Here is a 24,520-nt window from a genome sequence, read left to right on the forward strand (position 1 = left end):
TGTGAGACTGGAAGTTGGACTCAGCCATCTCTTTCTCAGCTCCTTCACTCTGGAGCCCTTCCCATCTTTCCTGGATGTTTGTGACCCTGACACTTTGAAGCGAGCAGGCCTCTTTTGTGCAATGACCCTGCGTGTGGGTTTGTCTGGTGTCTCCTGGGGATCAGATGTGTTTTTGGCAGGAATTCCCCGGAAGTGATTCCCTGGACGTGTCCTCCTTGCTCTGTCATTGCAAGGGCACCTGATTTCAGTATATTCTACCACTGGGGATGTTCACTTTGATTACTGGATTAAAGTGGAATCTGCTAGGTTACTCTGGCATGAATCATTACTTTTCTCTTTGTAACTGCCCCCTTAGCTTTAAACGCACACACCTTGCTTTACTATGTAAGCAGTACATCTTGAGGATTTCAGTATATTGTTTCCCAGAAAGGGAATCTAGCCATACCAGCAAAGAGAACTCTTTCCTGCTTTTTTTTTTTTTTCATGTGTGTGTCTCCCATTATATGGATGTACCATGATTTGCTAAACAGTCTATGAATGGATGGTGGTGGTGGTTTAGTCTCTAAGTCAACTCTTGCGACTCCAAGAACTGTAGCCCACCAGGCTTCTCTGTCCATGGAATTCTCCAGGCAAGAATACGGGAGTGGGTTGCCATGCCCTTCTCCAGGAGATCTTCCCAACCCAGGGGTCGAACCTGGGTCTTCTGCATTGCAAACAGATTTTTTTTTTTACCGACTAAGCCACCAGGGAAGCCCTTATAAATGGATATTTGGGCCAGTTCCAGTCTTTTGCTACTCCTTTCTTTGTTCTTCAGATACACACTCTTGGGGTTCTCCTGCCCCCTCCCTTCTGGCACAATCCTTAATCCTTTCTCTTAATTTCTCCTCTTCTGCCTGACATTGATCCACTATTTTCTCTCCTTTCTCCACACTCTCTCTAGATGATCTCACCCTGCTTCTCAGCTTAAAATTCCTCCCATGTGCCAATGACTTCTAAATTTATATCCCCGCCCCATCTCCTCCCTCCACTCCAGGCTTGTATGTCTAACTCTGTTTGGATGTCTGCGAGGCATATCAAATTTAAGAACCCACCCAAACGGAATTCCTGACCTCATAGCTCATTTCTCCCCAGAGTTTCCCCATCGTAGTGAATAGACCCACCAACATTCTAAACATTTGAGCCAAAGATAGTTATTCAAATTTTTTAAAATTGAGGTACGATTCATGTAATATAAAGTTAACCATTTTTAAGCAGGAATAAAGTGTGGAAGTGTTAGTTGCTCAGTCGTGTCCGACTCTTTGCAACCCCATGGACTGTAGTCCACCAGGCTACTCTGTCCATGGGATTCTCCAGGCAAGAATAGTGGAGTGGGTTGCTATGCCCTTCTCCAGGGGATCTTCCCGACCCAGGGATTGAACCTGGGTCTCCTGCGTTGCAGGCGAACACTTTATCATCTGAGCCACCAGAGAAGCCCTATCACTTTCATTGTTAAGCATATATTACTTGTATTTATTTTTTAAATACTTTTATTTATTTATTTTTTGCTGCGCTGAGTCTTCGTTGCTTCTAGGACTTCTCTCTAGTCGCAGCAAGCAGGGACTGTTCTTCGTGTAGTGTGTGGGTTTCTCATTGCAGTTGCTGCTCTTGTTGCAGAGCAAGGGCGTTAGGGCTTCAGTAATCATGGTTCTGGGCTCCAGAGCACAGGCTTAGTGGTTGTGGACAAGGGCTTCATTGCTTTGGGGCATGTGGCATCCTCCTGGACCAGGGAGCAAACCTACTTCTCCTGCACTGGCGGAGGACTCTTCACCACTGAGCTACTAGGGAAGCCTTAAAAGTAACCATTTTAAAGTGTACATGAGTGGCATTTAGTACCGTCACAATGCTGTGCAAACATCACCTCTATCGAGTCCAAGAATTGTCATCACCCCCAAAGGAAATCTGATGCTGATTAAGCAGTCACTCCTCATTCCCCCTCCCTCAATCCCTGGCACCTGTTAATCAATTTTATATCTCTACAGCTTTACTTATTTACTTATCTCTTACTTTATTTATTTAGCTCTACCTTTACTTATTTTGGAGATTTTTTTTTTTTTTTTACTGCACAGCATGCAGGTTCTTCTCTGACCAAGAACTGAACCCATGACCCCACATTGGGAGCACAGAGTCTTAACCACTGGACCACCAGGGAAGTCCTGGAGATTTTATATAAATGGAATCATACACATGGGTGTTTTGTGTGTGGCTTCTTTGACTTAGCATACTGTCATCAAGGCTTATCAATGTTAAAGCATGTATCAGAATTCCATTCCTTCCTTTGGCTGAATAATATTCCATTTTATGGCTATACCATACAACATTGAAAATAAACTATATTTCAATTTTGTTTTAAGTGGTTTAAAAAATTAAATGACAGATGCAGGGCTTAGAATGTTGTCTGGCACGGAGCATACCCTATGTAAGTGACGGCAATGATGCCTTTTAAAAACAATATTGTTAAAAAAAATAAAAAACAATATTGTTGTTGTGGTTATTATATGTGTCCTTCAAGATCCCTTCCAGTGTCACCTCCTCCAGGAAGCCTTCCCGGGTGAGTCCAGATAGGATCAGTTGCTCAGATTTCCCCAGAATATTTTATTTAGTTCTTTCTTTAAACCTCAGCAAAACATGTCCCAATTATTATACTCTGTATTCTACACCCCACTCCAAGGATCAGAATATTATATTCGTGATAATTATAGTGTTTCTCTCCCTGGCTGTAAACAGGCTGGCCTGGCCAGTCATAACCACTGGATTAAGCTCCTAAAAGCAGAGCTTGTTTGATTCACTCAAGTATGCCCAACACGTTGTCGCCTGGAGACGGGAACAGGGAGACTTCTCAGGCAATATTGGTGGATCCAATAAATGAACCATTCTGTCCCCTCCCTCTCAACTTGGAATGTGCGTAAACCCAGAGATATGCAATGGTGCCCCAAGGATTCATACATTCATGGCAAACAAAGTTTTTTGCAAGGAGTTTATTAGAAGTATCTTTGTTACAAGTCTCTTTTCCCCCCAGTTTTACTGAAAAATAATTGACATACATCATTGTGTAAGTTTTGGACTTCTCTTGTGACTCAGATGGTAAAGAATCTGCCCGCAATTGGGAGACCTGGGTTTGATCCCTGGGTTGGGAAGATCCTCTGGAGGAGGGCATGGCAACCCACTCCAGTATTCTTGCCTAGAGAATTCCATGGACAGAGGAGCCTGGTGGGCTACAGTCCACGGGGTCACAAAGAGTTGGACACGACTGAGCGACTAACACACGCTGAATAAGTTGAACGTGTATTGTGAAATACTTACCTGTATTGTGAAATGATTACCACAGTAATTTCAGCCAATATCCACCTCTTCTCAATAAAAAGAAAAGAAGGAAAATAAAAAGGAAAAAAAAAAATTTCTGTCCTTGTGTTGAGAACTCTTAGGATTCTTTTTTTAAAAAAAGTATTTATTTATTTGGCAGCATTGAGTCTTAGTTGGGGCAGGCAGGATCTTCATTGCAAGCGAGAGATCTTCACTGTGACATGCAGGATCTTTTTAGTTGAACACACTTGTTCCTGGACTCCCTGGTGGTCCAGTGGTCCAGTGGTCCAGTGTTCCCATGGCAGAGAGCACAGGTTCAATCCCGTTTGGGATGGCACATGCCACTGTGGCCCAGGAGGGAAAAAGAAAAAAAAAGTATTTTTGTTCTTCTTGATTCATGTTTTGTACAAGGAAAAGTAAGAGCCCACATTCTTCCACCCAACTTTCCATTTATCTATTTATTTATATCCACACAGATTCATGGATCCTTATTTTATTCAAGGGGCTATGATCTGTTGCCCTCATTTCTAACGCTGATGCTCAAAACGTCCAGATTTGACCCGTGGGAGCCCTGTGGGAGCCCTTCAAGCTCGCTCTGTGCCCTTCCACCTGTTCTCATCATTTTTTTAGTATTTCCTTACTTTCTGACCCCCAAAATGTTCCAAGATCATCTTGTATATTCCCTGTCCCACTACTCCTTGAATCAGTCATTTTCTCAAGGGAGAAAAGAGTGTACTTCTGAAGGCAGGAGGCTGACCCTCTCAGCCCTGAATGAGCCCCTCGGACTCTGATTTCTACAAGACTGGGCAGAGTGTACTGCGGAGGTAATGCTCTAACGGTTGCCATGGAGACCGCTGGGCCTCGGAGCAGCAGGCGGTGACGTCACTGCGGGAGCTAGTGCAGTGAGCGGCCGCATCCATGTCTCGGCCAGGCCACAGGGCGGTGAGGGTAGCCTTTGGGCCAGTGGCAAAGAATGAGCCTTCCTATCTGCTGGACACCCACCCACGATACCCCAGTGGCAGCACCCCGGAATGATCAGCAGTCCCAGATCTGCTAAGACTGCCAGATCCTGCAAGACCTTTGAAGACCACTGCCAAGAATGAGGGAGCAGCATCTGCAGACCCTTCACGGTGCGGCCTGGCCTGGGACTCAGGATCCCCCAGACGGCTGGCAGACACCCACCAGCTGCATCACACTGTTTAAGTCCCTAGGAATTCCCAAGCGCCCCCTTGGAGGAAGACTACAGAAGGCTGGACGCGTGCACCCCTATGGGCAGGGCCAAGGGCATCTCTGACCAAGGTGGACAAACTGGGCCCTCTGAGGCCTCTCCTTTCACCTTTGAGCGTGGCATCATGGATAACTTTTTGGATTCCCGAGGCAGCTCAGGTGTGCACCAGCAGGCATACTTTCCCCTCGGAGAGCTGGGCAAGATGTTGTTTGGGGGCAAGGACATTGCACTGTTGGAGCATGGATGCCAGGCCCTTGAGGTGAACAGTTACAAGTCCCTGATGGTCCGGGGTATCCCGGAAGACTGCAATCATGAGAACTTTGAAGAGATCATAAGCCCCCTGCCCCAACCCTAAAACTTTGAAGTGGCTGGGAAGGCCTTTGTGGAAGAAGAGAGCTCTAGGGCAGCCACCTTTAGGCTGGCTGAGGACATCAATTACGCCGTGATCCCCGGGGAAATCAAGGGCAAGGGCAGAACTTGGAGCGTGGTCTACATGCCCCAGAAGCAGTTCCTGACCAAGCTGACCCTCTTCCTGCAGAGCGAGGGCGGGACGGTGGAGGATGTGTCCGGGGTCTTGAGACAGGAACTGCGTCCAACAGTGATGGCCCCAGAGAGCTTCCTGCCAGGAAGTGCTATGTGTAGGGGCCAGGGAAGAAGCCGGGGGCTGGGGCCACCGACTGGGTGGTCGAAGTGCCACCTCTGGACTCCCCAGAGAAGGAGAGCAAGGCTGGAGGTGGCAAGAAAGGCAAGGGGAAGCACAAGAAAAACCGTCGACAGCATCACGCATCTAACAAGGAGCTGTGAGGTGACCTGGGGTGGGCATGGGGGTGGCTGAGTGAGGCTGGGAATCAGCTGAGTGAGTATGGGTAGCGACTTGGGAAGGCGGGTACCCTCTAAGTAAATTTGGGGAATGTGAGTAGTGTGGATGATGCGGTGAGGATGGGTATCATTCAAGAGAGTGGGTAACTTTTGAGTAAGAATGGGTAACATTTGACTAGTGTGAGTGAAGGTGGATATTTTTATCTGAGTGAACTTGTGTGTGACATCTGAGTGGGTGCGGTTAACAGCTAGTTGAGTGGGGATCACTGGTCCATTCATTCATTCACTCTACAGGTGTGTATTGCACACCTACCATGTCTCAGGAACTGTTCTAGAAGCTGGGGATACAGAACTGAGCATATCCAACACAAGGTTCTACCCCTCCTGCTGCTGCTGCTGCTGTCACTTCAGTCGTGTCTGACTCTGTGTGATCCCACAGACAGCAGCCCACCAGGCTCCCCCATCCCTTGGATTCTCCAGGAAAGAACACTGGAGTGGGTTGCCATTTCCTTCTCCAATGTGTGAAAGTGAAAAGTGAAGGTGAAGTCGCTCAGTTGTGTCGGACTCTTAGTGACCCCATGGACTGCAACCTACCACACTCCCCCCGTCCTAGTGAGTGGTTAACATTTGAGTTACTTGGAAGCATCTGAGTGGGTGTGGGTACCATGCGAACCGATGTGGATAACATCTGGTTGAGTATGGACCATTCATTCACTCAACAAATGTTTCCTGGACACCTACAGTGTTGTTGTTCAGTCGCTAAGTTGTGTCCGAGTCTTTGCAGCCCCATGGATGGTAATACACCGGCTTCCCTGTCCTTTGCTATCTCCCAGAGTTTGCTTAAACTCATGTCTATTGAGTTGATGATGCCATCCAACCATCTTGTCCTCTGTCATCCCCTTTCTCCTCCTGTCCTCAATCCTTCCCAGCATCAGGGTCTTTTCCAGTGAGTCGACTCTTCACATCAGGTGGCCAAAGTATTAGAGCTTCAGCTTCAGCATCAGTCCTTCCAATGAATATTCAGGGTGATTTCCTTTAGGATTGACTGGTTTGAAATTCTTGCTGTCCAATGGACTCTCAAGAGTCTTCTCCAGCACCACAGTTTGAAAGCATCACTAGGCACTATTCCAGGCACTGTGGATACATCAGGGAACAAAAGAGACCCAAACCTTGTCCTCTTGCCCTCGCCTCATTCATATTAGATATTTGAGTACATGTGGGTAACTGTCTGAGTTGCTTGAATACTTGAATACATATGAGTGAGCATGGGTCACTTGAGTGTGTGGGTAACATCTCGAGTATGAGTGAGTACACAAACTCGAATGGGTAATATTTGAGTAGTTATGCACAACATTTGGGGCTTCCCTGGGGGCTCAGAAGGTAAAGAATCTGCCTGCAAATGCAAGAGACCTGAGTTCATCCCCTGGGTCTGAAAGATCTGGAAAAGGGAATAGCTGTGGGAGTGATACCTGAATACCCATGTGGGTATTATTTGAGTGGGGTGAGGGTAACTTCTGAGTGAGGATGAGTCCCAGAGGTCCACAGAGTGTAACAACCCAGAGATGCCAGGGTACCAACTGCGCAGTCACAGTTGGAACCTAGCAGCCGGTCACAGGGTTGCTATGTTGAGACTATGGGCTGCTTCTGGTGCCTGTGTAAACAGGTGTTTTTGAAAAGCGGAAGAGGAAATAGGGTCTGGAATTCCAGGGTTTTGCAGAAGGTCTCTTACCAGAGTAGAGGAATAGCCAAGCAGGAAGAATGTTTCAGGGAGATCCATGCTCGGGAGCAAGGCCATGATCCCCTTTGCCATTCATAGCGGCCTGATGTTGGGGACAAACCCTCTTGCTGGGTGGGTATTGCGGGGAGGAGGCCCAGACCCCTTCAGCTTTGGACTCTGCTGGAAATCCGCCCATTGCAAAGTCTAGAGCCATTGGTTTTGTTTTGTTTTGTCTTTTATAAGAACTGGGCTTCCCTGATAGCTCAGTTGGTGAAGAATCTGCCTGCAATGTGGGAGACCTGGGTTCAATCCCTGGGTTGGGAAGATCCCCTGGAGAAGGGAAAGGCTACCCACTCCAATACAGAGCCTGCTGTACAGTCCATGGGGTTGCAAGGAGTCGGACATGACTGAGCGACTTTCACTCTCACTTCTAATATACATCTGGTGCAAGCTTGTCCACAATGGGCCACTCTTTTGCACAAGGCACGCAGATACCATGGCAGAGAATGTGAGCTGTCTCCTTACCAGGTATGGAAACCTCACTGCTCTGTGTGTGACTGGAAAAAAGCTGTCACTGTCTTCTGCAGGCTGGGTCTCCCTTACAGGATTGACCAGCGGTGGGATCTTTCTGCTCTGAGTGGCACTTGGGGTGAGGGTATGTGCATGTGTTTAAGTCCCTCAGTCCTGTCCGACTCTGCAACCCCTTGGACTGTAGCCCGCCAGACTCCTGCATCCATGGGATTCTCCAGGCAAGAATACTGAAGTGGATTGCCGTGCCCATCTCCAGGGGATCTTCCCCACCCAGGGATCGAACCCACGTCTCTCAGTCTCCTGCATTGGCAGGTGGGTTCTTTACCACTAGTGCCACCTGGGAAATCCAGGGTGAGGATATGGTTCTCCCCAAATTAAATCTCAGAAGCTCTACTTGTGCTCTACTCTCTAAAGAACAAAAGACAAGGCTTCCAGGGAATGGTCCAAAATCAGTAATAATTAAGAGGTTACCTTCAAGAATGATCAATTTACAGACTTCCCTGGTGGTTCAGTGGTTAAGGCTCCACCCTCCCATTACAGAGGGTATGGGCTCGATCCCTGGTTGGGGAACTAAGATCACACGTCTCTGCATGGCAAAAAAAAAAAAAAAAACAATTACAACATTAATGGATAGTCCCCAAGTCTATAAGCTGAGTCCCCCGTAATGGTGAGGGAAAACCACAATGAAAAACAATCAAGTAAAAGGCAAGTGTCTGTGGATAGACAGACCTCCTGTCAGGACGTCTGACTTAGAAGCTTGTAAACTTCCATTAGTTCAAGGGTCTGCAAAGATGTGAGCTGAATTTCTTTTTTAAAATGCAGCTGGGGAATTCTCCTGCCAGTGCAGGAGACACAGGTTCGATCCCTGGTCTGGGAAGATCATGCATGCCACGCAGAGCAGCTGGGCCTGTGTGCTCTGGGCCAGAGTATTGAGTGAGCCTGTCCGCTAGAGCCCTGGAGCCACAACTGCTGAGCCCGTGTGCCACAACTACTGAAGTCCGAGTGCCCTAGAGCCCATGCTCCACAGCAAGAGAAGCCACCACTAAATGAGAGGCCCTCACACTGCAGCTAGGGAGTAGCCCCCCTCTCTGCAACTAGAGAAAAGCCCATGCAGCAACAAAGACCCAGCAAAGCCACAAACAAATAATTTTTAAAATGCAATTTACAGAGACAGACTCAGATCCTTACCTGCCAAATTCTAATAGTGGAGACCGCCCCCCTCCCCTGCCACTCAATGTACTACGATAGTGGGTGTCAGTCATGTCTGTGAATTCCATCACCCAATCCCCTTTCTTATTTCTGCAAGGCTACCTCCATTTTGCCCCCCTCCCGGAACCAAGAGGTGGAAGTCCTTTCCCCATGCCCCGACCTTGGCAGCCAGGATGCAGGCAAGCCACCCACCCTCAGGTAGTTAGAACTCCTGTTAAGACCTTGCATTTACAGCAGCTGTCAAGACAGAGGAAGTTTCAGAGTTCACTTGCTTTGACATGATCTAAAGCCTGCAAGACTCTGATTTCTGTCCGTTCCGCAGGCTGGCTATCTACCATCAGCCTCAGAAGCATTTGTTTTGGGCAATGGTTGGAATAAAGCCATTCCTGCCATCCTCACAAGTATATTTGAACAACTTGCAAGAGCATCCATGGTTTAAAAGTTTGTAGCTCTCTACTGATCTTTGTCTCTGTTGTGTCCGACTCTGCCACCCCATGGACTGTAACCCACCAGGCTCCTCTGTCCATGGGATTCACCAGGCCAGAATACTGGAGCAGATTGTCATTCCCTTCTCTAGGCGATCTTCCTGACTCAGGAACTGAGCCCAGGTCTCCCGCATTGCAGGCAAACTCTTTACCATCTGAGCCACCAAGGAATCACCTAGTCAATGGACATGAGTTCGAGCAAACTCCTGGAGGTGGTGAAGGACAGGGAAGCCTGGTGTGCTGCAGCTCATAGGGTTGCAAAGAGTCAGACAAGACTTGATTGAACAACTGATCTTTGTATTCCTTGTAAATTGCCAACCTGTGCATACTCACCCACAGAATATTGTACTATTTTGTCTCCTGTTTCCTCACAGTCTACAGAATAAAGGCTACACAACCCTCAGGCACATTCATTTGTGGTGTGTTATCTCCCATCAAGGCACATTCATTGTATACCAACAAAGGCCAAGTGTGACATTTCTTCTCATCATATTGCAGTATTAAGACTGCATTTGTGCTTCTTGTGGGTTTGGGGTGTTTCCCATATAACATTCATGTTTGTAGACACTACATGAGTGATTGTTCAAGGCTGCTCATAAAACCCCAAACTCCTACCACTTCTCTTTTGAGTTTTTCTAGACCAGTTGAAGAGTATCCTGAGATAGTATGCAAACTGTTGCATAAAATGGTTACCATTTGAAGCTGCTTATCTGTGTGGGTCCAGACACGGCTGACACAACGCAAACCCTAAGTAAATTAGATGTGCTAGCTGATGGAAGGTTGCAACTGGCCTTTGTGAACCCCTGTTTTCAAATGTGGGTTCAATTAAAAATCATTGTTCTTTGTGGTTGACATGATATCATACAAATATGAACTTATAAAATAAATGGCTTCCCAGGTGGCTCAGTGGTAAAGAATCTGCCTGCCTATGCAGGAGACAAAACAGACGTGGGTTCAATCCCTGGGTCGGGAAGATCCCCTGGAGAAGGAAATGGCAACCCACTCCAGTATTCTTGCCTGGGGGAAATCCCATGGACAGAGGAGCCTGGTGGGCTACAGTTCATGGGGTTGCAAAGAGTCAGACATGACTTAGGGACTGAGCAAAAGCATCCAATGCAATCATAGCCCATTCTTTGATGTGTTGGGGGATCCAAGGTAGATTTAATTTGGAGAAGCAATCTGACTGCTAAAAAAAAAAATGCTTTGAAAACTGCTTCTGTGGGGTGCCTGAAGTTTTCCAGGGCTGCATTGTTTTTATCTTTAATGTTATTTATTTTTGGCTGTGCTGGGTCTCTGTTGCTGTGTCGGCTTTTCTCTAGGGGGGGCGAGCGGGGGCTGCTCTCTAGTTGTGGTGCGTAGGCTTCTCACCGCGGTGGCTTCTCTTGTTGCGGAGCGCAGGCCGTAGGGCACATGGGCTCAGTAGGTTCGGCTCCTGGGACCTACAGCACAAGCTCTACAGTTAGGGGCTTAGCTGTTCCTGGTATGTGGAATCTGGCCCGGACCAGGGATTGAACCTGTGTCTCCTGCATTGGCAGGTGGATTCTTTACCACTGAGCCTCCAAGGAAGCCCCCGCACTGTTTTGAAAAGGGGTGTTATCAGATCTCATGGCCAACAGAACACAAAACACAAAGCTTTCTCCTATCTCGTGGGCTTCCAGTGGCTGCTGGGAAAGGTGAAAAAATTTCTCTTGAATAAAAACAGTAACAGTGGCTGATTCATATCAATGTATGACAAAAAAATAATAATAATAATAATAATTTAAAAAAAAACAAAACAGTAACAGCTATCCTGTGTTGGCAGGCACTGGGGAGAGTCCTTCATCCTCATTAATTCGTTGTGGCCTCCCATCCCTTGAGCTATGGGACTTACAGGTCCACATCTCCTGATCCAAAACCTTGACACAACACAAGATAAATATCTCTGCAAGTGCATAGTGGAACTAACTCTGAAATTCCTCTAATTGGTTTCCTCACTAGGCAGCCTGCCAGTTAAAGGAGCAAGTCTGGTGTGTGGAGGTTTGGAGGTGACGAGGAGTGTTGAACAGATGGCCTAGATTCGAGTCCTGGCTCCTCCACTTTGCAGAGCGTGAGCCTGGACAAGCCACTTAACCCCCCAGTGACTCAGCTTGCTTATCTGTAAAATGGGGATAATAGTAACCTATTTCACCAGGTTTATGGGAGGAGTAAATTTGTTCAGACCTGTAAGTGATTTAGCAGTGACCGACAGGGGGAAGCTGTTCAGTGTGGGCCATTGGGATTCTGGGTCCAGTGACAGTTGACGTTTTGTGTTGATAAAGAACACGTCAACCTGGTATTAGATCTCTGGTTCCAGAACTTGATAAATATGTACCCAGCTTCCTCAGGAGACAATACGTTCTCTGTGTGCTGACAAAAGGCTGCTTGGGAATGTGGGGTGCCAAGGGGTAGGCTGGTGAATCCACCAAGGTTCTGACCTTCAAGAGATAGTACCCAACTGTGGCTGGCATCAACAGAGCACACAATAGAGGGAGAGGCAAAAGGTTTGGAGCTACACAGGCCTGGGTTCAATTCTTGACTCTGCCACCTGTTTAGCTGTGTGCCTTCAGGGAACTGACTTCACTGCTCTGGGCCTCAGTTTCTTCATCTGTAAAGTGGGGCTAATGGTACCCATGCTATAGATTCTTTGCAACCAGAGATTATACAATCTGCAGTGATAAACAGAGGCTCTGAAATAGTCATAGCAGCTTTAATCATAAACCCTGGAGTAGGAAATGGCAACCCACTCCAGTATTCCTGCCTGGAGAATCTCATGGACGGAGGAGCCTGGTGGGCTACAGTCTAGGGGGTCGCAAAGAGTCAAACACAACAGAGAGACTAACACACTTTAATCATAAAACTGCTAGGACCCAGATCGCCACTGACAATGAACAGATAAACTGTGGAGTAATCACACATACTAACAAAAAAATGAACTACAGATACACACAGCAACACAAATGAATCTCAAAATCACAATGTTAAGTGAAAGAAGCCAGACAAAAAGGGCACCTGCTATATGATTCTTTTGATATAAAATTCTAGCAAAAGCAGCACTTGAAGGACAGAAATCAGATCAGTGGTCGGGGGGTAGGCAAAAGGGGACTGCCACAAAGAGCACAAGGAAGTTTTGGGGGGTTCTATATATTTTGGGGGGTTGATTTTTTTAGGGTTCTGTATCTTGATGGTGGTGATCATGACTCTAAAACTTACCACAGGGGACATTTTTAAAAGAATATGTTGTATAAGATGTAAAGTATACTTTCAGTAAAGCTGACAATGAAATAAACAGTGGGGTGGTCTGGAGGTGGGCCGCAGTACTTCATTTCCATGCCTCAATTTTTCCCATCTGTGAAATGGGTTGATAATAATAGTACCTATTGCTGAGGGTGGTCATGAAGACTCAAAAAGATGTTGTCTGTAAGATCAAGTGGTCAGTAAGGAGGAGATGACTTTGTGAGAAAGTTCAGTGAAAGATATATAAATGCCAACGGTTTAATTGACTCCTGAGAGAAGGGAGGTCTAACCACTGGATCGCCCTGGTATGAGGCTGGCAACCAGGGGCAGGCAGCAGACAGAAATTCTGCAGGCCGTGATGGGAGGCATTTTAAAACATTTCCAAGGTTCCCATCACCCAAAACAGCCTGCTGGGGGTCAGGACACAGCGCAAGAATTCTTTCACTTCAGCAATAATTATTCTGCAGAGACAAGGTCAAGGAATAAAAGTTGAAGGCTCTAATTTAAAGTTTTCTCCATTGGAGTCTAAGGAATTAGTAGCTACACTAGGGGGTCTGGGGTCCTGTCCTGTGGCTGCTGTAACAAATGACCAGAGACCAGCAGCCTCAGAACAACTGTGATTTATTCTCTCACAGTCCTGCCAGCCAGAAGTCCAAAATCAAGGTGTCTGCAAAGCTGAGCACTCTCCAGAGGCTCTACGAAGGAGACTTCCTTACTTCTTCCAGCTTCTGGTGACCCCAGGGGTTCTTGGGCTGGGGCCCCATCACTCTGGTCTCTGCCTCCATCCTCATATCACCTCCTCTGATTCTGTGCCTCTTTCCTATGTCTGCATCATCTTCCTGTGCTTCTTTCTTTTTTTTTCTGTTTTTGGGCTATGCTAGGTCTTCATTGCTGTGTGCAGGCTTTCTCTAGCTGCAGCGAGTAGGGGCTACTCTCCAGTTGCAGCTTCTTGTTTTGATGGCTTCTCTTGTTTCCGAGCATGGCCTCTAGCATGCAGGCTTCAGTAGTTGTATATAGTACATGGGCTCAGTAGTCGTGGTACACGGGCTTAGTTGCCCCGTGGCATGTGGAATCTTCCTGGCCCAGGGATCGAACCCATGTCCCCTGCACTGGCAGGCAGATTCTTAACCACTGAACCACTAAGGAAGTCCTGCTTCTCTCTTATAAGGACATTCCAGATGGCAGGTAGGGTCCACCCAGATGCACCCATGGCAATCTCATCTCAAATCCTTATTGACATCTGCAAAGACCCTTTTTCCAAATAAAGCAACACTGTCAAATTCCAGGGATTAGGATGTAAAATTTTTGGGTAGATATTTTTCAACTTGAGAGGCCTCCCCACCTCCACCACTCTAAAGCGCTTGTCTCCATTGCTAACATTGGACAAACCCTAATTTCCAATCTGGCTTTTTGCTGGTACTGTGGTACTTGCAGCCGGTCAAGTTCCTATGGGGACATTCAATTCCTCTCCTACCTCTGCCCAGCCCCACCAGCCATCACCTCTATCAGAGTCATTTAGGAAGACTTTTTAAAAAATAGACTTTTAAAATATATATATTTATTATTTATTTGACTGTGCCAGGTCTTAGTTGCAGCATGTGGGATCCAGTTCCCTGACCAGGGATCATACACAGGTCCCCTGCATTGGGAATGCAAAGTCACTGGACCACCAGGGAAGTCCCTGGAAAGATTTTTTAATGCAGTACCCTATCCGCTTCTGACTGGACCTTCTGATCCAATAGGTTAGACTCAGGAAACTGGGATTTCTAAAACTCTTCCCAGCGATTATAGTGTGCAACCAGATTTGAGAATCACTACTTTAGAGAAAAACACCACATGAATGAATGAATCTTTCTTTAACTATATGGTTGCTCTAATGGCCAGCTTTGCTTCTGTACTCACCAAAAGCCTTTAGATTTGGGATTGGGGGGGTGGGAGATGGGAGTGACCCGATTATGTGGGCGGAGTGTGGACCACAAGGCTACTTCCTGCTATATTTGTTGAGGACCTACTATGTGCTGCCAGTTAACCCAGTAGTATCTGGTTCAAAAGTGTGGATAATTTATATCCTATTCATTCTAGACAGGGATCTGATTTATGTGCATTTAGGACAAATTTAGTGCCAAGAGTCCCTTGGACTGTGTTCCTATGGGGACTGTGGCAAGAGTCCCTTAGACAGCAAGGAGAACAAACCAGTCAATCCTAAAGGAAATCATTCCTGAATATTCATTGGAAGGACTGATGCTGAAGCTGAGACTACAATACTTTGGCCACCCCATGCAAAGAACTGACTCATTGGAAAAGACCCTGATGCTGGGAAAGATTGAAGGCAGGAGGAGCAGGAGATGACAGAGGATGAGATGGTTGGATGGCATCACTGATTCAACGGACATGAGCTTGAGCAAGCTCTGGGAGTTGGTGATGGACAGGGAAGCCTGGCGTGCTGCAGTCTACGGGGTCACAAAGAGTCGGACATGACTGAGCAACTGAACTGAACTGAGTGACTGTGTCAAGGTTACATATGTCACCTGGGAGAGAAGTCTTTGGAGATTGCCTGTCAACCTTGCTCCCCACCCCCAACCCTCCACAGGCAACAGGACAAATAAAGGAGCTTAAGAGTGTAGGGCAGGGGACCTTCCTGGTGGTGTCGTGGTTAAGAAGCCACCTTGCAATGCAGCTGATGCTGGTTGGATCCCTGCTCAGGGAACTAAGATCCCACATGCTCCCTGGCAACTAAGCCTGCCCTCCACAACTAGAGAGCCCACGCACCAAGAAGCCTGTGGGCCCCAACAAGAGAGGGAAGCTGCACGCTGCAATGAAAACCCAGTGTGGCAAAAAATAATAATAATAAAACAGTACAGAGCTAGAACCTCAGAAACCTGAGCAGTTCAAAGCTCTGCCACTTCCTGGCTGTGTGACTGCCTTTAGCCTCAGTTTTCCTCATCTGGAAAATGGGAATAATACCTGTTTCGGAGGGGTTGCAGGATTCGAAGAGAAAATACACAGGGTCAGGGGCAAAACAGGTTCTCAAAAAAAATGAATTATTATCAGTATTGTTACATTCCAGGCTTGAGGGCTTACACAAGGGGGAAGCTGTTGAGAAAAGTTGAGATGGATCTGCTTGATATGGAAAGCGTTCAAGACATGCTATTAAGTGAAAAAAGCAAGTTTTATAACACTAGGTCCAGCCCAATCCCCTCATTCATTCATTCAACAAATATTTCGAGCTCCCATCAGCACTGTTCTAGATTCTGTGAATTCAGCACTGAAGAAAGCAGACAAATATCCCTGCTCTCATGGGGCTAGTATTCTCAAGTGAAAGTGAAAGTCACTCAGTCGTGTCCGACTCTATGTGACCCCATGGTCCATACAGTCCATGGAATTCTCCAGAATACTGAGAATTCTCTCAGAATACTGCAGTGGGTAGCCATTCCCTTCTCCAGGGGATCTTCCCCACTGAGGAATCAAACTGGGGTCTGCTGCATTGCAGGTGGATTCTTTACCAGCTGAGTTACCAGGGAATCCCCAGTATTTTCATAGGGTGAAACAATAAATAAATGAATAAGATGATACCAGGAGGAAGTAACTGATGTGATGAAAATAATTCAGGATATTAAAAATCCTCATGGGGTAAATAAATTCTACCCATGCAAGCAATTTTGTTTGTTTGTTTGTTTTCTGGAAAAATACAGAGGCATTTAACTGTGGTTACTTTGTGAAGAGAGACTGGAGGCTTGGGGCTGGGAGAGAGAGACATTTTTCATTTTACACCTTTCTGTAACTTCAGCGTTTTCTTAAATGTGTCACTTTTATTGTTGTTTTTTTTTAAGTGGCAACCAAGTATAGCTGGGTAGAGAAATCTGAGCCACGTTTTGTTTTCTTCCTCCATCCTCTTTGGATTTTTTCATTTCTTTTAAACAAGTATAAAAGTGGGAGCTATAATTATCTTTTTTTTTCTGGAGCGGCTGAAGAATCTCGCCTGCCAGAGCTGAAGGCAATCTAAAACACCCAACAGCGGGACGGCTCAGGGGTTGGCAATTTTTGTTAAGAATGTTGAACATGTGAGGGTTTTATTTCTAGGATAATCCTCCACCCCTTCCCCCACCACACACGATTTCTACCGGTTACAAAACCCGGCGCCTAATCTGCGAGGTCATTCTCACGTGGAAGGCTTGACTCCTCAGAGTTGGATTCTTAAAAACCAGCTTTCCTCAACCAGAGGTGTCCTAGAAATTTTTAGTTTCCAGCTTCCACAAGACAGCTTCTCAGGGAAGCCGATTCGGGGAATAAAGTCTAGGGAAGTAATTAGCAGAGAAGAGGGGGTGCCCCGCCCCTCCCTCCGCCCACCTCCTTAGAGCCCACCCGAGGGGAGGAGCGCACCTCGTTGCCATGGAGACCGCTGGGCGGCGAGGCGAGAAACTGTGCAAAAGGGAGGCTCGACGGGGGCTGAGCCCGGGCGGCGACTGGGATGGAGTTTGTGAGGAGGAGGAGGAGAAAACCCAGCGAAGCCTAACGACCTGGCTCTGCAAAAACAAAAACAACCGGAATGAGCCAATAACTGTGCAAAGGCCTCGCAGAGACCTTAACCGCCCGCTCCCCCCACCACCGGCGCCGCCCCCCCAAGCATCTTTCTTCCTTCTTTCCCTCTCTCCCTTCCCATTCTTTTCGCTTCCTTCCCACTTTCCCTAAACAGCTGCGTGTTTCCTTCAAGAGTGAAATAAAATCACACGTGGTGACTTAAAATTACACGTGTTCATTTTTATGTTAACGTGGTTAGTTTACAGATTTTGTTGTTGCTGAGATTTTTCTTTAACAATTCTATTTCGTTATAATCAGTCTCCTTTGTAATCTCATGGACGCAATCCTACGCAATGAAACAGTATCTTGAAAAGGGTCCATGGCACAGAACGGGTTAAGGATTCTTGGGCTAGAAGGCACTGGAGAGGGTAGAGGTCACCCAATAGTTTGACGGGGAGGGCAATGCAGTATGAATTCTGTAAAATGATGACCTTTGAGCAGAGGGAGATTGCCAAGAGGAGGGGGAAACACAACTTTCTGGACTCGGGGAACAGCCTGTGCAAAGGCCCTGAGGTGGCAATGAGCCTGTTTGTTGAATGAACAGTGAGGAGGCAGGTATGATAGGACTTTGTGGGCCTCAAAGTTACCTGGGAAGCTTTGCAAATCCTGGTCCCCAAGTCCCAGGGATTCTGACTATAGGTCTGTGGCCACATCTGAGGACCCTCTATTTAATTTAACTTAAAAAACAAACAAACAAATTTGAAATCCTCAAAAGTGTAACTACTTATTTATTTTGGCTGACCTGCAGGGCACGTGGAACTTTCCCAACCAAGGATCGAACTTGTGCCCCCAGCATTGGAAGCACACTAATTGAGCCACCAGAGAAGTCCTAATTTATCTTATTTTAATGAACATTTTCGATCGCTAAAAAAAATCTAAGCCATCTAACAGAATATAGAGTGAAAAGTAAATATGTCTGCCACTTCTGGGGGTCCCCCGTCCCCCTCCCCTCTCCCCATACACAGCCACTTTTGGCAATGTTTATACATCAGAGAAGGCAATGGCAACCCACTCCAGTACTCTTGCCTGAAAACTCCCATGGATGGAGGAGCCTGGTAGGCTGCAGTCCATGAGGTCACACAGAGTCGGACATGACTGAAATGACTTAGCAGCAGCAGCATACATCCAAAACTTCCCTGATAGCTCAATTGGTAAAGAATCCGCCTGCAATGCAGGAGACTCTGATTTGATCTCTGGGTCGGGAAGATCTGCAGGAGAAGGGATAGGCTACCCACTCCAACATTCTTGGGCTTCCCTCGTGGCTAAGCTGGTAAAGAATTCACCTGTAATACGGGAGACCTGTGTTCAGTCCCTGAGTTTGGAAGATCCCCTGCAGAAGGGACGGCTACCCACTCCAGTATTCTGGCCTGGAGAATTCCATGGGCTGTATAGTCCATGGGGTCGCAAAGAGTTGGACATGACTGACTGACTTTCACTCACTCAGTCATACACCCAAACAGAACATGCTCCTGTCTATGCCATTTGGCCTATGCATGTGAACATGCCTCCTGCTCCCCCCACACACACACTCCCACACTGAGTCCCACTCAGACTATTTCAGATTCAAATCCAGGTTCCCATCCTTCCTGGCCATGTGACCTTGAGCAAATGATTTTCTCAGCTATAAAATGGGGGTGAGCATCGTATTACCTGTCTCATAATGCTTTGGTGATGATTTCATGAGTTAATTTGTATTAATAGAGTGATGTCTAGTATTAACACATAGCTAGTGCTCCATAACAAAGAAGGCAATGGCAACCCACTCCAGTACTCTTGCCTGGAAAATCCCATAGACGGAGGAGCCTGGTAGGTTGCAGTCCACAGGGTCACTAAGAGTCGGACACGACTGAGCGACTTCACTTTCACTTTTCACTTTCATGCATTAGGGAAGGAAATGGCAACCCACTCCAGTGCTCTTGCCTGGAGAATCCCAGGGACGGGGGAGCCTGGTGGGCTGCCGTCTATGGGGTCGCACAGAGTCGGACTCGACTGAAGCTACTTAGCAGCAGCAGCAGCAGTGCTCCATAAAAGGTGACTATCCTCAGTCACTTTTTTTTTTCATAGCTGCTTAATATTTTACTGTTAGAACAGAGTTTCTACTGATGATCAGGTGGTTGTTGTTTGGTGGCTACCTGAAGTGAAATCACTCAGTCGTGACCGACTCTTTGTGACCCTATGGACTGTAGCCTACAGGCTCCTCAGTCCATGGAATTTTTCAGGCAAGAGTACTGGAGTGGGTTGCCATTTCCTTCTCCAGGGGATCTTCCCAACCCAGGGATCGAATCCGGGTCTCCCACAATACAGGCAGACGCTTTACCGTCTGAGCCACCAGGGAATCGTGTCCAACTCTTTGCAACCCCATGGACTGCAGGCACGGCCAGGCTTCCCTGTCCTTCACTATCTCCGGGAGTTTGCCCAGTCTCTTGTGCAGTGAAGCCTGTGATCCCATCCAACCATTCATTCATTCACTCAAAAGTATTCTAGAGTACCTACTGTGTGCCAATTTCCATCCTGGAGCTGATACCAAGTTCTCTACATGCCCGTCTGGGTCTATAGGTAGGAACTGCTGATACCAAAAGTCACGTGATTTTAAAATAGTAATACACAGTGCCAACGGCTTTCAGAAGGATTGCCCCATTTGCACGCCCACCTTCCGGGAGTGGCTGGAACCCGCACGTTTGGGATGGCAGGTTTGGGAACGGCCGCCTTTCCCCGGGAAAGCTGCTGACGTGGGCTTCGTTTCCGCGCGGGGCGATCGGCTAGGAAGACGGGGCCCCAGAGAGGCCCGGGGCGCGGCCACACCCCTGTGGGGGAGGGGAATGAGGGCGTCCCGAAGGGAGTGGACGGCCCCCCTGTCAGTCTTCCCGAGTCCCGGAGTGTAAGATGAGAAGGGGGAAGGTGGGCCCCATCCTGGGGGCCGGCGAGGAGGAACTTCCTGCCCGCGCGCTCGCTCCTCGGCTGGGAGGCGGGAGGCGCGGCAAGGTCAGCCTGGCCTGGGGTGGCAGCCTGTCTAGGAGTGGGAGACCCTCCTGGGGAGCTGCGCCGCGGCCTTCGAGCGCCTCAGCCATATTGAATAGCCAAGGCTGAGCCGCCTTTGTCTAAGAAGTCCTCTCTCAAGTTCCAGGCGCATCCGTGGAACAGGAAGAACCACCGGACAGCCCCGTGCGCCCGCAGTTGGAGCCGGGACACCGCGTCTGCAACTTGCAGTGGGCTGGGAGCCTCAGAACTGACCTCACCCCGGCTCACGTAAGGATCCTGGAAATTGATTCTCACTAATCCTTAGCGGGGAGCGGATCGAGACCGGACTTGTAGAGAAAAGTGGGAGGTGAGACTCTCCGGGCAGCGCTGCAGGGAGAGCAACCTACCCCCACCCCCACGCCCTGCCCCCGCCCAAGACTCGAGGCTACGAGTAGTTTGGGCTCATTGCCCCCAGCCCAGATTTCACCCTGGAGATCTTAAAGACGCTCGAGAAAAGCCATGTGGGGGGCTGGTTCCCCTGGGGCTTCCTCCCGTCCCCCGACTGCCTCATCCTTTGGAGCGTCCCGGACGTCTGCAAAGACGTTGATCTGGACGTCCTCGTGGAAGCCCTGAAGCCCGTGGGGACCTTTAAGAAAATCGGCAAGGTGTTCCGCCGGGAGGAGGACTCCACGGTGGGGATGCTGCAGATTGGGGAAGACGTGGACTATCTGCTCATCCCCCGCGAGGTCCGGCTGGCCGGAGGCGTCTGGAGGGTCATCTCCAAGCCGGCCACCAAGGAGGCGGAATTTCGGGAACGGCTGATCCAGTTTCTGGAAGAAGAAGGCCGCACCCTGGAGGACGTGGCCCGCATCATCGAGAAGAGCACCCCGCATCCACCCCAGCCCCCCAGAAAGCCTAAGGAGCCCCGAGTGAGGAGGAGAGTCCAGCAGATGGTGACCCCACCCCCGCGGCTGGTCGTGGGCACGTACGACAGCAGTAACGCCAGCGACAGCGAGTTCAGCGACTTCGAGACTTCCAGGAACAAGGCTGACAAGGGCCGCAAAGGCGCCGGCAGTGGCAGGAAGGTGCGCAAAATGCCCGTCAGTTACCTGGGTAGCAAGTTCCTCGGGAGCGACCTGGAGAGCGAGGATGATGAGGAACTGGTGGAGGCCTTCCTCCGGCGAGGGGAGAAGAAAGCCAGCGCACCGCCTCCCCGCCGACGGGTGAACCTGCCCGTGCCCATGTTTGACGACAGCCCGGGGCCCCAGCAGTCCAAAGCGGACAGGTGGCGGGAGTGTGTCAGCCAGGTGTCCTGGGGGAAGCTGAAGCGGAGGGTGAAGGGCTGGGCACCGAAGTCCAGCCCCGGGGTGGGCGAGGCCAGGCAGGCCTCTACCAGGGTGGAGAGGGACAGCGCATCGGTGCCAGGCAGCGCCAGCCTGGGGTGTAACGTGGGAAATGCACGAGATGGGCGGGTGCCTGAGACCCCCCCAAGGCGATGGAGGCCCCAGATCAACTGGGCTTCCTTCAGACGTCGCAGGAGGGAGGAAACAGCATCCAGAGCTCATGGGGAAGAGGCTGCAGATGAGCAGAGGGTGGAGGCTGTAAATAATCAGAGGGGGGAAGCCATAGATAATCAGAGGGTGGAGGCTATAGATAATCAGAGGGTGGAGGCTGTAGGTAATCAGAGGGGGGAGGCAGTAGATAATCAGAGAGCAGGGCCCATAGCTGTCCAGGAGGCAGAGGCTGTGGATAATCAGAGAGCAGATGCCCTGGCTGTCCCAGGAGCAGAGGCCATACCTGTCCAAGGGGTAGAGGCCCTGGACAATCAGAGGGCAGAGGCCCCGGCTGACCAGAGGGCAGAAGCTGCAGAGGATCCGAGGGCAGAGGTCCTGGTTGTCCAGGGAGCAGAGGCCGGACCTGATGGGGTAGAAGCTGGATCGGTCCAGAGGGCAGAAGCTGCCTGTAATCAGAGGGCCGAGACCCCGGCTGTCCAGGAGGCTGAATCCTCAGCTGCCGCAAGGGCCACAGGGGCCACCGCAGGAGCTCGAACCCGGAAACCAGTCAAGACAGTGAGGTTCCAGACCCCCGGACGTTTTTCATGGTTTCGGAAGCGCCAGAGAGCCTTCTGGCACACTCCCCGGTTGCCCACGCTACCCAAGAGAGTCCCCAGGGCAGGCGAGGCCAGGAGCCTCAGGGTCCTGCGGGCCGAGGCCAGAGCAGGGGCAGACCATGAAGAGCAAGAGGATCAGCTGTGAGGCGAGGGCAGGGGGGGCCGCGGAGGACCCCAGCCGGCCACCGTGTGGGTCACTCACGGCCCGTCTCTGACTCTCCACACTTGAAAACGGAGGTAGAGTGAGGGCCCGGCAGTGCCTCTCACGTCTCTACCGAATTCCCCTTTTTATTAAAATTATATTTTCTATGCGTTGATTTTTTTTTTTTTTTCTATCTTTCTTTTTCTTTTTTCCCACATGGCTTGTGGGATCTTAGTTTCCTGACCAGGGATTGAACCCAGGTCTCCCCAGTGGTGAAAGCGCTGCGTCCTAACCACTGGACTGCCGGGGAATTCCCTACGCATTGATTTTTTTTAATATAGAGAGACTCTTTATAGTAACCCAAGGAATGTAATGAAAGAAACCCATACAATGGAGTTGCATCCCCCATGATTTTAACTTCCTCAAATGCAACTCGAGGTGCTCAGCTGGAAAAGGGAGCGAAGCAAAGGAGAAATCCCTTCCTCTTTCCCCTTTTCTTCCCCCTTTTGCCCGCACACTTTCACTCACTGCCTCCTGGAACTGGAAAAGAGGGCGCAGGTCAACATGCAAATAAAAATATTTACCAACTTATTTCTTGGCTCTGGCTTGGCAACTGAAAAATGCTCCGGGGTGATTTTGTCATAGCCTTGTGTCCCCTTTACTCCCACCCTCCGTGATGCTGACCCGTGTTTAAGTCACTTTTCCTGCCATGCCCACACCCCTGGGTTCTGCAGGCTTGGTGGGTCCAGGTCCTGCAGTTCACAGGCTTCATCCCTTCTTGGTTACCGTGTACAGAAGAATAATTTGGGAAACATGTCCAAAGTGTGGGTTCAGGGGCCCTTCACATCAAGAGCTGTGAATTGCTAGAGCAGGCTGTGCGTGCCAAGAATCTGGGGCAGCTTGGTCACTGGATATATTCGAGAAAAATCATTGCAATAGGAACAGGCCAAAGAAGTGGATTGTGGTGTGGTAGTGAGCAGTGTATCAAGTTACTACAGTGAACTTATAATCGGGTTGCTACAAACCCTGGGAGCTGGGGGACTTCTCTCTGTATTGTCTTGTGTCCCCTAACCCATCCTAACCCCGGGGAAAGCAGACAGCAAATAACCATGCCCCAGCCTCAATAGAGGCGGGATAAAGGGAAATTCTTGGAGGTAGGTTTAAAGCCCAGCTGGGTCCTCCTGACAGGCTGCAGTCCTGGCCTGGCCTTCTTAGACATAATTCAGTAGGTCTGTAGGTCTGGGGATGGTGATAGCAGCCATGAAATTAAAAGACGCTTACTCCTTGGAAGGAAAGTTATGACCAACCTAGATAGCACGTTAAAAAACAGAGCCATTAGTTTGCCAACAAAGGTCCTTCTAGTTAGGGCTATGGTTTTTCCAGTGGTCATGTATGAATGTGAGAGTTGGACTGTGAAGAAAGCTGAGTGCCGAAAAATTGATGCTTTTGAACTGTGGTGTTGGAGAAGACTCTTGAGAGTCCCTTGGACTGCAAGGAGATCCAACCAGTCCATCCTAAAGGAGATCAGTCCTGGGTGTTCATTGGAAGGACTGATGCTAAAGCTGAAACTCCAATACTTTGGCCACCTCATGTGAAGAGTTGACTCATTGGAAAAGACCCTGATGCTGGGAGGGATTGGAGGCAGGAGGAGAAGGGGACGACAGTGGATGAGATGGCTGGATGGCATCACTGACTCGATGGACATGAGTTTGAGTAAACTCCAGGAGTTGGTGATGGACAGGGAGGCCTGGCATGTGATTCATGGGGTCACAGAGAGTCAGACACGACTGAGCCACTGAACTGACTGTAAGTCTGGGGTGGGCCTGAGAATATGTATTGCTAAGAAGTTCCCAGGAGATGTGGGTGCAGTTTATCTCAGGACCTTACTTTGCAGCTTTACTGGAAAGTCGGTTTTGGGCTGCCTGGCGTTGAGAAAACAGGAGGAACTTCAAAGCGGTGGACCCCAAGAAGGCTCCTTGTGCGCATGATTTAAGCCATTGGTCTTAGAGCGCCTCCTAGTGGATAAATAGACCACGGCCGCGCTCGCCTGGGTTGACGCTTCCTCCGCAGGCCTAGTTCTCAGGGGGGCGGAGCGTGCTGTGTGGGGCGGGGCTTCGTGGGCTCCAGATCTTAGAGAACTTAACAGTGGGAA

The 24,520-nt window shown here is 49.0% G+C and overlaps 3 protein-coding genes across 3 annotated transcripts; 2 read left to right on the forward strand and 1 right to left on the reverse strand.

Moving 5' to 3' along the window:
* Nucleotides 1-3,056: 3,056 nt before the first annotated feature.
* LOC133055123 (nascent polypeptide-associated complex subunit alpha, muscle-specific form-like) lies at nucleotides 3,057-20,582 on the reverse strand. Its single transcript, XM_061140577.1, has 4 exons — nucleotides 20,566-20,582; nucleotides 19,809-20,207; nucleotides 16,961-17,103; nucleotides 3,057-3,683 (listed from the first exon to the last, which is right to left on the reverse strand). Exons 1-4 carry the CDS (start codon nucleotides 20,580-20,582, stop codon nucleotides 3,574-3,576), a joined length of 669 nt encoding a protein of 222 aa, XP_060996560.1. The 3' UTR covers nucleotides 3,057-3,573.
* PNMA8C (PNMA family member 8C) lies at nucleotides 3,821-5,788 on the forward strand. The gene is given in 2 exon segments (XM_061135948.1): nucleotides 3,821-5,160; nucleotides 5,163-5,788. Coding segments are annotated over 2 exon segments (762 nt in total). The 5' UTR covers nucleotides 3,821-4,607; the 3' UTR covers nucleotides 5,372-5,788.
* CCDC8 (coiled-coil domain containing 8) lies at nucleotides 20,038-22,959 on the forward strand. The gene has a single exon (XM_061139660.1). It carries the CDS (start codon nucleotides 20,815-20,817, stop codon nucleotides 22,369-22,371), a length of 1,557 nt encoding a protein of 518 aa, XP_060995643.1. The 5' UTR covers nucleotides 20,038-20,814; the 3' UTR covers nucleotides 22,372-22,959.
* Nucleotides 22,960-24,520: the final 1,561 nt, after the last annotated feature.

This window comes from Dama dama, chromosome 4, assembly GCF_033118175.1.
Source record: "Dama dama isolate Ldn47 chromosome 4, ASM3311817v1, whole genome shotgun sequence".
Lineage (NCBI taxonomy): Eukaryota > Metazoa > Chordata > Mammalia > Artiodactyla > Cervidae > Dama > Dama dama.